The 15,590-nt window shown below is 37.4% G+C and overlaps 1 protein-coding gene across 1 annotated transcript in view; it reads right to left on the bottom strand.

Moving 5' to 3' along the window:
- Window positions 1–499: 499 nt before the first annotated feature.
- LOC123526691 (sodium- and chloride-dependent glycine transporter 1-like) overlaps window positions 500–15,590 on the bottom strand; it is a 28,766-nt gene continuing 13,675 nt past the window's right edge. The window contains exons 4-15 of the mRNA XM_053523060.1: window positions 14,130–14,282; window positions 13,239–13,341; window positions 12,658–12,790; window positions 10,517–10,651; window positions 9,564–9,667; window positions 8,927–9,051; window positions 8,451–8,563; window positions 5,039–5,170; window positions 3,997–4,096; window positions 3,424–3,524; window positions 2,040–2,204; window positions 500–1,412 (exon numbers count right to left, since the gene is read on the bottom strand). Coding sequence (XP_053379035.1) covers window positions 1,266–1,412; window positions 2,040–2,204; window positions 3,424–3,524; window positions 3,997–4,096; window positions 5,039–5,170; window positions 8,451–8,563; window positions 8,927–9,051; window positions 9,564–9,667; window positions 10,517–10,651; window positions 12,658–12,790; window positions 13,239–13,341; window positions 14,130–14,282 — 1,511 coding nt within the window. The 3' untranslated portion in view covers window positions 500–1,265. The remainder of the gene's footprint in view (window positions 1,413–2,039; window positions 2,205–3,423; window positions 3,525–3,996; window positions 4,097–5,038; window positions 5,171–8,450; window positions 8,564–8,926; window positions 9,052–9,563; window positions 9,668–10,516; window positions 10,652–12,657; window positions 12,791–13,238; window positions 13,342–14,129; window positions 14,283–15,590) is intronic.

The raw sequence follows: 15,590 nt of genomic DNA, 5'->3' as shown, positions 1-15,590 counted from the left end.
GTGACCTCTCTATAGGCCATACTTTTCATGGGATCTGTATGAAAGTTGGTCTGAATGTTCATCTTGATGATATCTAGGTCAAATTTGAAACTGGGTCAACTGCGGTTAAAAACTAGGTCAGTAAGTCTAAAATTATTAAAATCTTTTGACCTCTCTAGAGGCCATATTTTTCAATGGATGTTCATGAAAATTGATCTGAATGTCCACCTTGATGATATCTAGGTCAGTTTCAAAACTGGGTCACATGCGGTCAAAAACTAGGCCAGTAGGTATAAAAATAGAAAAACCTTGTGACCTCTCTAGAGGCCATATTTTTCATGAGATCTTCATGAAAATTAGTGAGAATATTCACCTTGATGAATTCTAGGTAAAGCTCAAAACAGGGTCACGTACCTTCGAAAACTAGGTCAACAGGTCAAATAATAGAAAAACCTTGTGACCTCTCTAGAGACCATATTTTTCAATGGATCTTCATGAAAATTGGTCAGAATTTTTATCTTGATAATATCTAGGTCAAGTTCAAAACTGGGTCACATGAGCTCAAAAACTAGGTCACTATGTCAGATAATAGAAAAAACGACGTCATACTCAAAACTGGGTCATGTGGGAAGAGGTGAGCGATTCAGGACCATCATGGTCCTCTTGTTTGTTAATGGGGCCACATTAAGGTTAAAACTATTTGATCTTCAGATCTGTACTACGGTTTTATGAGGCAAATGACAATGCTTTTAATATTTTTCTACATTCTATGACCATAAAACTGTGGGGAATAATATGTAAATATCGTTTGCTGGATGTAAGTAACGTCTTTGATACTAAACGTTTTTAAGGAGCCTGGGAACGGCTTTCAAATTATTCATTTTGCTCATTTTCTGGAAACTTTGTAAACCAACAATTATTTTATAAACAATATTTAATGACAAGCAGGAGAAATGAACTGTTTCAGCAAAATAATTATACCCTTCGTTTGGTCTAAACTTTCTTCTGTTCGTCTATTTTGGCATATACTAACTTTAATGAATATAAACTGAGCTCAGACGGAAGTGTGTGTTTTTTTCATCTCATGGCGACAAGATACTAACTCGTGCCATGCGATAACTAACCCATGATATCCATGACAACAGCTATAAGCACGAACACTCGTTATAGTTTCTCGTAACATTAATACATAAACACTTCGAACTTTTTAAAATTCTAAATCTGCATAGCAGATTGTTGTATAATGTTCTGCTTTGAAGACCAGAAAGTCTGGATTCTTCAAAGTTTCAGTGTTGTTTCAGACCGAGTATATTGGTAAGAAACCTTTCCCTGAGTCCGTGCTGATACTGATATGGACACTGTTGGTATATCTTTCTCTGTTTGCTGTCGTTTGGTAGCCATGATCTTGCCGGCTGTAGTTGTCTACTTATCCTCTGCAAAAGCAAAAAAATCAATAAAAAAATCTGCAAATAGATATCCTCCAACAAGGAAACGGATGTAATCTAGAAAACATTGAATTTTACTCCCAGTTTATCGATACCTGCCCACCCAACCTTAAGGAAAGATTTTAAATACGGGTATTTTCAGATACTCAATGTTGGTGCTTGTTAAATAAGCATATTTCATCTGTATCTTTGTAAAACAGTATAGTTAATATTACTTTATGTAAGCTCGATGGATAAGGAAACTTTAGTCTCTTAATAGTCGTCAGTATAGGATCTTTGAATAATTTTATTTCATTGCTCGTGTAAGAAAGAACAGTCATAACCATGTGGAGTGTTAAAAATTGGAGAGTGGTATCTTGATTTTTCCGTTACATCTCATATAATTGCAAGTTTATGTTGCATTTTAGATTATGTTAATCAGGACCCTTTACACGTATCTCCGTATGCGATTTCGGCATACTCCGGATTTTACGGTGCGCGTTGAATGAGCTCTCTCTTTATATGTCCGAAGAACGTCGAATTGCCATATACATGAACACGTTATCACAAGGAAATAACCGAGTTCCATTGCGGTTACATTGCCTTTATTCGCACCAATTAAAATTAACATATTACCTGAGAAATAGTTCCTTTAGCTTTGAAAAGCTGGAAGACCATTACTACTATGATCAAACTTGCAGGTCCAAACGCAAATATATTTCCTGTGACGAGGGCGTAAACTGGGTACTGGTACCCGAATGATGGGTCAGAATATGTCGTTATTGTTGTGATCAATATTCCCTGAAAAAAGACAGCAAGTTTAAAGGTGATCAGGAACTACAACATTGAAAATCTATGAAGGTCAGAGACCACCAATTCAAACAAGTACTTAGAACTTAATGGCCCGAATAAGGGAATCGTGTACGTGGGTACAAGGTAATGTTTTATCCGTTCTGACAGGTCAAACATGCAAACCAACCAATGAAGTGATTTTTTGTCAATTTGAACCTTTTTAGCGCGTTTAGAGTATCTTATTATACATTTTAACAATATTTGTTACATCTGATGAGCACTGAAGAAAGTTTCATGAAGCGATTTCTCGCGCTATGCCACAAACATTGTATTTAAATACGTGAAAAGACTCAGATAAAATATCAACATTCATATATTTTCCTTCGTTATTTTGGTGGAACTCAGATAGGTCTTACAAGATATGTGACTAGATACATGTATACATTTGTTGATTTATGGAAAACCGTACACGGCGGCCATAATGTTGGAATGGAGGTCTATTGGAGAACAATTGGTGGTCTGTAACCAATGAAATATGAAATTCTCCCCCTGCCCACACAAACAAACACATAAGAAAAAATTAAAACACTCAAAATAAGAAGGACACAAACACTGAATTATGAAGAATTATTTACTGCTGTGTTCGTTCCTATCAGAGTATTACACATTTTAAAAACAGAATTAAAGAGGACCAAGGACTGCTTTACAATGAAAATGCGTTCTTGTGCTTCACTGCAAACAGCGAGGTGGGCCTTTTAACCAACATGACTGACTGTCGTTTCATTATTGCACATATTTTGCCAAGTTATTTGAAAATTCACGGAGTGAAAGAACATAATTTAGTTACGGACGGTCACTTTCTTTTAGTCCGTAACTAAAGCAAAATAACAATAGATAACGATTAAAGTAATAGAATATGATTTATTGCATGTTTAACGTAGATGAAATACGTTGTTCGAATTGACCTTGTCTGAGAAGAAATTTCGATGTGTAGCTATAGGCAGAAAAAAAATCCTATTTCTGCGTCTTTCTGTATTTAATTCATTATTACAGAGCCCCGCATTTTGTCATGTTTTTTATAAAAAAAACTTTTTAAACAAGTTCAGTACAGTCATGCAAGTTCCTCTGCTTACTAAAACACTGAATATATATAAACGAGAGGAAGTATCATTAAACAATTAAACCTGAGAGGTTAAACTAACAAATGTAGGACACAGAGATGAATTACCACTATAAAAGTTGGAATGCAGAAACACCATAGTATCCTCAGCAGCTGAGATGGCCGCGTCCCCATCATCATCTCGATATCATCTGACAAACGATCTGCACCTGAAATATATTTATGAAAAACTTACATTTCAAACCGCCTCTGTAATATATGTAGGAGATATATTAAAACCTGCACCTGAAATATATGTAGAAGGCGCATTTAAACTGCACCTGAAATATTTGTAAGAAACACATTTAAAACTGAGGCGCCGATAAACTATTTATATAGACCGCAGCCGGCAATAAAACATTTCGCATGGAAATGAGGGTATTTGTAACTGTGTACACGTAAACAGTTACTGGGCACATGTACACACCAACTTATAACATACAGGAGAAAAACAGACACAAACCGCGCCTGAAATATATGTAGAAATTACATTATTCATAAGTGAGATTTTAGATATATCAAGGGTACATAAACTCGAGTAAGCCAAAATGCATATAAATGCCTGTAGCAATTTTAAAATAGAATTTACACCGGAAAATATCAATTTATCAAAAATTCACCAATGGTCAATACAATTCTTACCGTATATCCAGGCGACAACAATGCACTCCATCAGAGCCGTGAACACAACACCAAACATAGCGACATACCAGTCCACCAACATAAATATATAGTAACCACCCTGCAAAATATAGTTACCATATTAATCACCCTTTATACATGGAGATTTACACGACTTTCAGACGTAAGATAGGTGTCTTATCTTGAATGTTAAAATAAACACGCAAATGGTAGTTGTGTTCGGCCTCCACATACTTCAAACACGCCCTTGAATTTTGTGTTCGGCCTCCTCATACTTTAAACAAACACTCCATTGATGTTTGTGTTCTGCCTCCACATAATTTAAACGCGCCCCTGATGTTTGTGTCCGGCCTCCACATACTTTAAACACGCCCATGATGTTTGTGTTCGACCACAGCACACTTCAAAAACGCCCATGGTGCTTGTGTTCGGCCTTCACACACTTTAAACACGCCATTGAAGTTCGTGTTCTAACTCCACATACTTATATCAAACATGCCCCTAATGCTTGTGTTCGATCTCCGCATACTTTAAACACAAATGTGATGCATGTGTTCCTCCTCCATATACTTAACACACACCCATGATGCTTGTGTTCGTCTTCCACACACTTTAAACACACCAACGGTGCTTGTGTTCGGCCTGCACATACTTTAGACAAGACCATATCGCCCGTGTTCGATCTCCAAACATTTAAAACATGCCATGTATTCCATACCCTTTCATTGTGTATGTTATTGTCAACTGAAGAAGCTTATTAAAGCGAAACATGTTTTGACAAAACTGTGTTGGTTTATGAATTTTCAACATTATACCCTTTTATTGTGACTCATTTCTTTAACAACAGTAATGGGGATGAAAAGGTGAAAAACGCAAGTTAATTGCAAAGTAATCATAAGAACAATTAAATAGTGCACTGGGTCGAACACTAAGCAAAGGAATGGGACAGAGATATTTGCAGTAACTGCTGCAGAGAACATAACAGCTTACTTAACTCCTACATAGGACTTGCAAAGTGCCAGGCAAGCTAGAATATACTTACTGAGGTGGTAATTGGCAGGCCCAGTAAGAACAGACCGGATACGAGACTAGCTGAGATCCAGAGTCGGTATTTACTCAGTTTCCTGTAGTTCAGGTCAATTATAGCATTCGCCGTCGTCTCAAATACCCCAAACTAAAATTACAGATGATACTTGATAAACAACTTTCATAAACAAAAAAGTAATAAATGAGCCGCACTATGAGAATACAAACATCGTGCCTTTGCGACCAGTATGGATCCAGACCTGTGTGCGCATCAGTTTAGTCTGATCAGGATCAACGTTGTTCGCTCTCAAAGCCTAATTCAATTAGAGAAACCGTTAGCGAACAGCATGGATCCTGACCAGACTGCCCGGATGCGCAGGCTGGTCTGGATCCATGCTGGTCGCAAAGCCACTATGTTGGTTTTCTCATGGCGCAGCTCAGATATTTTACATCAATTCTTTTGTGAAGGAAACGCGAAGATGGCTTGTACAAGATTCAGGCCTTGCTTTACAGCACACGAATAGTGTGTCCTAGCCTGGCTCCCTGGCTGCATGGTTATTTTTATATAAATACTGGAAACATTTTATAAGAAAATTTTAGGCCTCTAAAATAGCATAATTTTATCTGATGGCTGAACCATACAATGTTCGGAGCCAGGGGCAATAAAAAATCTCAATGTAGAAACACCCTTCTGGAGTTACTTCCCTCTTAATGAAGAAAACTGATATATGTAAATAAGAACAAACATAGGGACGGGAGCCAGTCTAAGTGTGTCCCACAATATGTGATACCATTCAGAATCGGAATTAACATATTTAAAAGTCAAACCGCTGTTGTTTAATGTATATGCTTGTCGTTCAAATACGAAGGAGGAAATCTTGCGAAACCGGAGAGAGTGACTTTGCGAAAAGTGATGCCACTTTAAAGCATATTCTGTAAAATCACATTTTTCGAAAACACCAAGTATCCTAAATGTTGACAGATTGCTAGTTTATCAAATATTCATGATAATTACGTCTGACTACATATTATAACTAAAACTCTCTACAGACAATACGGAGATACTAAATGTTATCAAATATTTATTGGACACCCTGTATAAGAAAACCTGACTTGTTTTAGTGTATATGTGACTGGGTATAATGCAAGATTGAACGTATATCAAGTAAATCAAGTTAAATTTCAGAATCGAATCCGACATGATTTCAGATTTTTTAAATAATTATGACACACGTTCGTGCGTGGTTTGTAAGACGATATTTTGCTGCATACTTACTTTAGTAGTGCATCTGGATGAATTATTATATTTCTTAACAATTATAACAACTGAATTCAAAAGCTAGATAAAAACCCGGAAATTTCATCTCATTTAAACATAAAGAAATAAAATACGGAACTTTTATACATTAGTGTATTTGATAATTGTAATCAAAATTCTTACAGCTATATTTACAAAATAATGATCACAAAATTAGTAAGTATAAATTGTGCTTTTGGTATACAAACACTTGATAGCATAAAGGCGCCAAAATGGCAGTCACATTATAGGCGAAGAGCCACTATTCAAATCCGTCTGTGTAAGATGCTACATTTTTCTTTAAAGAACATCATTTTTTCTACATGTAGTTTTCAAGAAAGTACATCTAAACCGACTAAAAGAAATCTAAGAAGTTCTTAGTGAAATACCAAAAACAACCCAGATATTCGCTTTTATCAGCAATTTAAACAGCTACTTAAAGGTGCTTGTCGTGGTTTGAATACAAACATGAACAAAAATCTCATTTCCCGCAGAATGCACTCTAGGATTGAACACTGTGAGGTCTTCTTTTGGGTACATCACGGAAGCGTGCCTTTCACCGAATGACTGACCTTCTTCGATAATAGCGGATTTATAGTGCTCGTCTGTAGAGTTGTTTGGCAAAATATTGCGCAAATCACGTGACAGATATCTATCTTTGCCATTATGCGCAGCATTTTTCATAAAGAATTCAAACTGATAAAACGGTTATAAACACCGGTCACAACACAGACTTTTGTTTTGAATTCTATTTGGCATTGTTCCTCAAGGAAATGTAGAATGAAGACAGTTATTGAAGTCGTGACGAGGTCATTTTATTTGATATAGATTAAAGAGGGTCCTCTATTTAGTGTGTGTATGCCTTATACATACGCGTAATTTGAGGAAATCACGCGACACGTGACTATGGTTGCGCTCGACTATGAATTTTGACATTTCGAACATCAAGGATTCCAACAGAGTGTGTTAAAACAATCAATGGTGTGAAAAGAATGAATGAAAAGTGCCGATGATTGTTTTTTAATCCCGTTGAATTTTCTGTCCTCGTCGGCACAATGTTAGGGTTATATAGCGACTTGCCAGCTGTTGATGATACTAGTAGAACCTAGTTACCCCTCAGTATTATATCAGGCACGGTTGGACACCTGTGTAGAACCATCGACCTTCCGTAATGTGTAACAAAGTTTCAAAAGACACAGCTTGTCATCTTTAGATAAATGGACGTTTTTCATCACTTTCTTTTTGTTTGTTCGTAAAGTAAACATGTGTGTGTTTCGATTATTAAAAATATACTCGATTCGGAAACTTAAAAGTTTTTGAAATCGTTAGAATATAAGTCTGTCACAATTTCGAGCATCTCTTATGTAACATCTTCGATTTTTTTCGCCGTTCAGTTTTATACTAATTTGTTTTAGCTCGATTGTAATGAAAGCTTCAAGCTTACTGGAACCACCCTCGAGTCCTTTTCCTGGAAAAACCAGTACTGGTGTCATATGAGAAGTCATTGTCGTGACCCTAGTGGGGCTCGAACCCACGACCTCTGGACTGAGCAGCCGGCACATTATCCACTAGAACACCGCTCCAATTTTTCGCCGTTTGTGTTAATTTGGTAAAATATATAAAACAAAAGGAATCGTCAGGGAAAACTTCACCATTTTTTTATGCCAAAGATTAGGCACACATAATAAATGAAGGAATGACAACAAATGAACTTCAATGTGAAATTATGATTATAACATTGACAAACTAAACGTTAGAAAAATCTAATTGGGTTTCAAATCTTCAACTATCTGACGATACATGTTTGTCACCAAATGCGCACCAGCATCATTTGGAAAAAAACAACAATCTCTAAGGAATTCTTTTAGTTGACGTCTCGGTCTAATTTATGATAGTATTCTCGTTTTAATCTAAATGAATCGCTGTTGACAGTTTCAATTTACTATGATGGAGCCGAGACATATTTTGTTTTAGTTTTCAGTTCTGTGACAATTAACTCCTAGACTTACACTGGGCATAACAATATGGGAAAGATATCATAGCAGTGCAGTGAGTTAACAGAGTGTTTATAATTGTTACTGCAAATAAAAATGAGGTTGGTGAAATTGTCCCATCAGAATATTGTAAAAACCTGCGTGTCAATCCCAACCAAAACAAGTGTTACAAAGAATAACACAGACCAAAGGTTCGGGGCGGGAAGTCTACTCAATGCTTCCGGATATGCTATGAAAGCTAATCCCGCACCTACAAATGAACAGCAGTGGCACAATATGGCATACATAATAGTAACATTTAGAAAATACTTTTGCAGCACACCTGTACCACACGTTATTCTAACAGTAATGATGTATTTGTGTGAATTGTATACAGGTACCGTATTTTCTAGTAATTATAATTTTAATAATTAATTCCACTTCAGTTTTTGCAGTTCTTACATTAAGAAACAAACAAACAAACAAAAAAATGCGTGAACGTACTTATAAATCTGTTAAAAACGTTACGATATTTAAACAATGAAGAATTAACATGAATTTGAGAACAAGTTTTAATGATATTTCACTTAAAAACAATGAAAGGTTTATTGTTACAAAACAGGTAAATACTTACCAGAGAATGGGAGTTTATCTAATGGTGTTCCAGTTTCCTTGGACAGAAAGCCTAGTACAGAAAATACGACAATACCGCCGAATATCGCAGTGAATGCATCCGCAAAACAGGCTATAACAGTATCTCTGTAATTATCAGAATAACATCTAAAAATAAATCACCTGTCAAAATACTGCTTTGTACAATTAGTGGGGAAAAAACATTCGTTTAAAATATCTTTAGACAAAACGTCTTTCTACGTCTTTTGTAATTTTCAGGCACAAATTAAAAATTGCTTTGGATTTAATACAAATTTATATACGAATGATGGTATATACATTTGAGCCGTGCCATGACAAAACCAACATAGTGGGTTTGCGACCAGCATGGATCCAGACCAGCCTGCGCATCCGCGCAGTCTGGTCAGGATCCATGCTGTTCGCTAACAGTTTCTCCAATTCCAATAGGCTTTAAAAGCGAACAGCATGGAGCCTGACCAGACTGCGCGGATGCGCAGGCTGGTCTGGATCCATGCTGGTCGCAAAGCCACTATGTTGGTTTTCCCATGGCACGGCTCATTTGTACCTTTGCAACATTTACTAGTAAACATTACTATTGTAATTCACATGTGTACTTGTATATAAAATAACCAACCAACCTTAAAGCCTTGTGATGGAACTTGTTGAAACTTGCCATGGTAATAACCCCGCCCCATGCTGGACCCAGGGAGTAAAAACACTGTACTGCAGCTTCCATCCACATCTGGCAAACAAAATTAATTCAGTATCGTTTATATGACCACGACAAAAAGGATATGATATGGAGGTTTCGGTGGAAAATTGGACTTTAAAAGCGTCATTTAATAAATAATCCAACTGCCTATATATCTCAGTTAAAGTATACCATGATGAAGTTATTGTACACGTAAGAACAAATTCCATGTAACATTATACATGTTTTACCAGGACGTTTTAGCGTAACACATATACTGGGTCGGTGCTTGTGTTTTTCTCACATCTAGCGAGATATAAGATATCACCATATAAATTGCATTTTTTTTTCTATTTTGACAAAGTCAGTTGATTTCCTTCATGATTATATAAGCTCACTGAAGAAATCAGGTATTATATTATCAAAACCTGTATTTTCGTTTTCTTGCTGCTAAGTAACACAATCATAAAATATTACATTTTACTTCCTTCGAAATTCGTTCGTTGCAAAGTAACAATTACTTAATGATGATACTGCGTACAAGCAAAAATTCATGAAAACCCTGTAAAAATCGTTTTATGTCAGATATATGATATGTACCGGCAGGTATTATTTCGGCAAAAAAATGGGTCGTTTTTTATATATAAACATTTTCAGAATTTTAAAATGTTATTATTTTTGTATTTTTGTCAGCGACCTTGTATACACTTCCACAAAACTTCGCTACCTCAGTCTGAAAAGAATTTCATGTGGATCCCACTGAGCCCTTGAATGTAACGCAACCCGCCGGTTTAACAGGCATTCTTCCGTTGATAGGTAACTTACTAACGAAATCCAGCAACGTAATTTAAGAAGACAATTAACTTAAATGTATTTCTGAGACTGCAGGTTGCAACTCACCTTTCCGTTTGCAAGTTTACTAAAATCGGGGACGAAGTAATGTTGTAAGCCGACCCATGCACCATCTAGTGTGACGCCACGTATCAGCAATACCGTCAAGAGAACGTATGGCAATGTAGCCGTGACATATACAACCTGGAACATGACAAATTATCACATAAACATAGTAACCAAAATCAGGAAGTAATTTTATGTCATGCCGACGATTAAACATACGCTTATTTCTTACTTTTGATAATAATTCATATACTGTTTATTGGATAACTTTCGCGCACGCTTTATTTTGCGGTTAGTAGCATTATCGGTTCAAGGTCAAGGTCACAACTCGAGGTCAAAGGTTTGAGCCTGCCATTTTGTGTCCGCTCTATATCTCCTAAACCCCTTGAAGGATTTTCATCAAACTTGGGTCAAATGATCACCTCATCAAGGCGATGTGCAGACCTTATGAGTCAGCTATGTCGGCTCAAGGTCAAGGTCACAACTGAAGGTCAAAGGTTTGAGCCTTCCATTTCGTGTCCGCTCTATATCTCCTAAACCCCTTGAAGGAATTTTATAAAACTTGAGTCAAATGATCACCTCATCAAGACGATGTGCAGAACCCATGAGTCAGCCATGCCGGCTCAAGGTCAAGGTCAAAACTGAAGGTCAAAGGTTTGAGCCTTCCATTTTGTGTCCGCTCTATATCTCTTAAACCCCTAGAAGGAATTTTATAAAACTTTGGTCAAATGATCACCTCATCAAGACGATGTGCAGAACCCATGAGTCAGTCATGCCGGCTCAAGGTCAAGGTCACAACTTAGAGTCAAAGGTTTAAACCTTCCATTTTGTGTCCGCTCTATATCTCCTAAGCCCCTTGAAGGATTTTCATCAAACTTATGTCAAACGATCACCTCATCAAGGCGATGTGCAGACCTTATGAGTCAGCCATGTCGGCTCAAGGTCAAGGTCACAACTGAAGGTCAAAGGTTTGAGCCTTCCATTTCGTGTCCGCTCTATATCTCCTAAACCCCTTGAAGGAATTTTATAAAACTTGAGTCAAATGATTACCTTATCAGAACGATGTGCAGAAATTATGAGTCAGCCATGCCAGCTCACGGTCAGGGTCACAACTCAAGGTCAAAGGTTTGAGCCTTCCATTTTGTGTCCGCTCTATATCTCTTAAACCCCTAGAAGGAATTTTATAAAACTTGGGTCAAATGATCACCTCATCAAGACGATGTGCAGAATACATGAGTCAGTCATGCCGGCTCAAGGTCAAGGTCACAACTTAGGGTCAAAGGTTTGAACCTTCCATTTTGTGTCCGCTCTATATCTCCTAAACCCCTTGAAGGATTTTCATCAAACTTGGGTCAAACAATCACCTCATCAAGGCGATGTGCAGACCTTATGAGTCAGCCAGGCCGGCTCAAGGTCAAGGTTACAACTGAAGGTCAAAGGTTTGAGCCTTCCATTTCGTGTCCGCTCTATATCTCCTTAACCCCTTGAAGGAATTTTATAAAACTTGGGTCAAATGATTACCTCATCAGAACGATGTGCAGAAATTATGAGTCAGCCATGCCAGCTCAAGGTCAAGGTCACAACTAAGGGTTGAAGGTTTGAGCCTTCCATTTGGTGTCCACTCTGTATCTCGTTAACCCCTTGAAGGATTTTCATCAAACTTGGGTCAAATGATCACCTCATCAACAACTCATGAGTCAGCCATGTCAACTCAAGGTCAAGGTCACAACTGAAGGTCAAAGGTTTCAGCTCTGTATCTCCTAAACCCCTTGAAGGATTTTCATGAAACTTTGGTCAAATGATCACCTCATCAAGACGTTGTGCAGAATTCATGAGTCAGCCATGTTAGTTCAAGGTCAAGGTCACAGCTAAAATCAAAGGTTTTACCCTTTCACTATCCATAGCAGTGGCGGGGGATTTAGCTGTCTTTCAGACTGCCTTGTTATGTAGGTTTTAATCAGGCAGGAACACTGGCCCCCATTTAACGAAAATACTTAAAATTGCTTTTTGACGTTAATTTGGTTAAGAAAAGTAAACACTTTAGCATATTAACGTACTTCAGTCAATAAACAAACCTCAGTTTTAAGATACTTTTTGTGTGTACCACTTGTTATTGTTTGAAACACTTCAATAGAACTCGTTACCTTTCCAAGAGATTTGACACCTTTAGCAAGACACAAGAATACCAGAAACCAGCCGAGAAACAGGCAGCCAACAAGGTGGAGTTGGACTGATCCAATGTCATCAATACCCGTAGACACGCGAAGAACGTTCCGTCTAAAATTTGAAACTTATTCATAAAAAATATTTAACTATTGTTCATAAACACGATTCTTATCTGCATTTGGGCTTCGATGATTTTAGCAATTTACTATCATAATATACTGTAAACTTTCTGACCCAACGAGTTTTGATTTTTTGATTTTGTAGAACAATAAAATCCAAATCATGATCGATAGTCGGTAAAGAGTATATAAGCATTGCATTTGTTAGCATACGTTTACATGACAATAATATTATGTCACTACTGTAACCTTTACCCTGCTAAATTTCTAAAATGGACTGGTCCATCATTCAGTTTGGGCAATACCATTTACTATTCGAATGGGCGTTCACTGAAAATTTACTGACTGAAAAGCGAACAGGGCAGACCATAATCAGCCTGCACGGCGGAATCGCTTGTCGCCATCAGCCTAAAGGTTAATATAAAACTCAGGATACTCACTCCCAGAATTCAGTCCCTGAGGTCTTCAGCTGTGATATCTCTGTGACATTCTGTAACTTCTCTGTGACATTCAGTAGCTTTTCCGTAATATTAGTTCTTGAATCTTTTCATTCAAAATGAGAAAAAAGAAAAGAAAAATATAGCATTTTATCTGGGGGTTTTATCTATACGAAGGTATCAGCCTAAACAGGTAAGTGGACTGTTCTACGACGAAATAAGTTACAATGGACTATTCTATCTAGGCTTGACATTCATATCAAGAATAAAGAATTTGGGAATTACGTGTCATAAATAGTATTAAAGCAATGTGTAAGGCAATAACCTGCTGAAATGCCCCTATACATTTGGACAGGAACCTCCGTGGCCGAGTGGTTAAGGTCACTGACTGAATTAATAGCGGTTCGAAAACTCGTTCGGAATGTAGATCTTGTAAGGAAGCCATCCAAGTGGCTTTCGGAAGGTCATTGGTTCTACCAAGGTACAGCCTGTGCTAAAAATAATGCGTGGATTGGCACCTGGATCTAGTAATAGCAGCAGACTCTTAAGCTTAAGTCTTGAAAATGTTTGTAACGCCAACACCATTTGAGCCGTGCCATGAGAAAACCAACATAGTGGCTTTGCGACCAGCATGGATCCAGACCAGCCTGCGCATCCGCGTAGTCTGGTCAGGATCCATGCTGTTCGCTTTCAAAGCCTAATGGAATTAGAGAAACTAATAGCGAACAGCATGGATCCTGACCAGACTGCGCGGATGCGCAGGCTGGTCTGCATCCATGCTGATCGCAAACCCACTATGTTGGTTTTCCCATGGCGCGGCTCAATTTTATTGCGATTTCTCTGCTCAAATTTAGTATTTCCCTTGACGATAAAACGGACAAATAATGTGACTACCTATACAAAACTTTGTGTTCCAGCTATTGTCACAAGTGCTCCAAGGCAATGTTGGGTAAAAAGACATTATCAGGAAGTAAAACACCCAGCCGAATGCAGTGCCGAAATACCAGACGTAGATGAGTGATGTTGTTATCATAACCATTCCTATACCTGCAAACGTAAAGCACAGACGTGATATATGGTTATCGGAACAAAACATATACCTGAAAATCGAAAAAATGGATAAGTGGTGCAGTATCACAACCAGATTTATGCTTGGAAATGTAAAACATAGATTAGTTATCATAACCAAACTGAAAATATAAAACATAGATGAGTGATTTAGTTATCACAAACAGACCTATGGCTGGAAATGGTATTGAACACATATAAGTGCTCTAGTAACCATAATCAGAACCATGCCTAGAAATGTCAAACATAGATGAGTGATGTAGTTATCACAACCAGACCTATGCCTGGAATTAGTAAACATAAACGAATGTTGTATTTATCACAGATAGACTTATGCCTAGAAATAAAAAACATAAAATGTTGAAGTTATCACAACCAGACCTATGCCATAGAGTGATGTAGTCATCACAACACGAACTATACCTGGCAATGAAAAAAAAAAAATCATCATACTTTATTTCGAACTGAACGCCAAAAGTAATGAGATTTATCACAATGGAAATGACATTTATCATGACATTTACCATGACATTTATTACAGGCTATATTGCTGTTGCTGTATATCGGTATGTATCATGTGTATACAGGTGTATAGAACTTGCTTGCCTGTAGTAATGTTCAACTCATTCCAATAGCATAGTATGTAAAACATAACATAGTATATCTTACGTCCGCATTTATTGGCGAGTGGTTAAGGACTCTGACCTTGAATCACTTGCCCCTCACCGAAGTGGGTTGGAGCCTCACTCGGGGCATTGAATTCTTCATGTAAGGAAATCATCCAGCTGGCTTACGGTAGGTCGATGGTTCTACCCAGTTGCCCGCTCGTGATGAAATACTGCACGGCTGGAAGGCAACCTGGTGTCGTTGACCTTAACTAGCAAGGCAATAAAACCAACAATACAATAAAACAAACCAGAAAAAAAAACAAATGTACTTTATTTATTGCAGTTCGCAGTCCGTTTACTAACAACTGAGCCTGACAGTTTCTAACTACATATTTTGCAAATTCGAGCAAGTAGTTTTAAGTCTTAAGTTTTAAGTTCGCGATTTAAAGTAAATACAATAACTGAACAAAAAACTGAACCGTATTTCGCACGAATGACCATGCAAAAACATCTGGGTCATTTTAAGGCCTGAGATATGACAAGGCAGCCCAAGGCTGACAAGTATATGCAATATTTATTTGATAACAGTCATCTATATTTCATACCAACTTATACGACGTCTACCTATCATCCAATTAACTAACAGGGATGGATAGTCAGACATATCATTTAGTACTAC

This window comes from Mercenaria mercenaria, chromosome 14, assembly GCF_021730395.1.
Source record: "Mercenaria mercenaria strain notata chromosome 14, MADL_Memer_1, whole genome shotgun sequence".
NCBI classification, from domain to species: Eukaryota; Metazoa; Mollusca; class Bivalvia; order Venerida; family Veneridae; genus Mercenaria; species Mercenaria mercenaria.
This window is presented reverse-complemented; position numbering and strand designations above follow the sequence as displayed.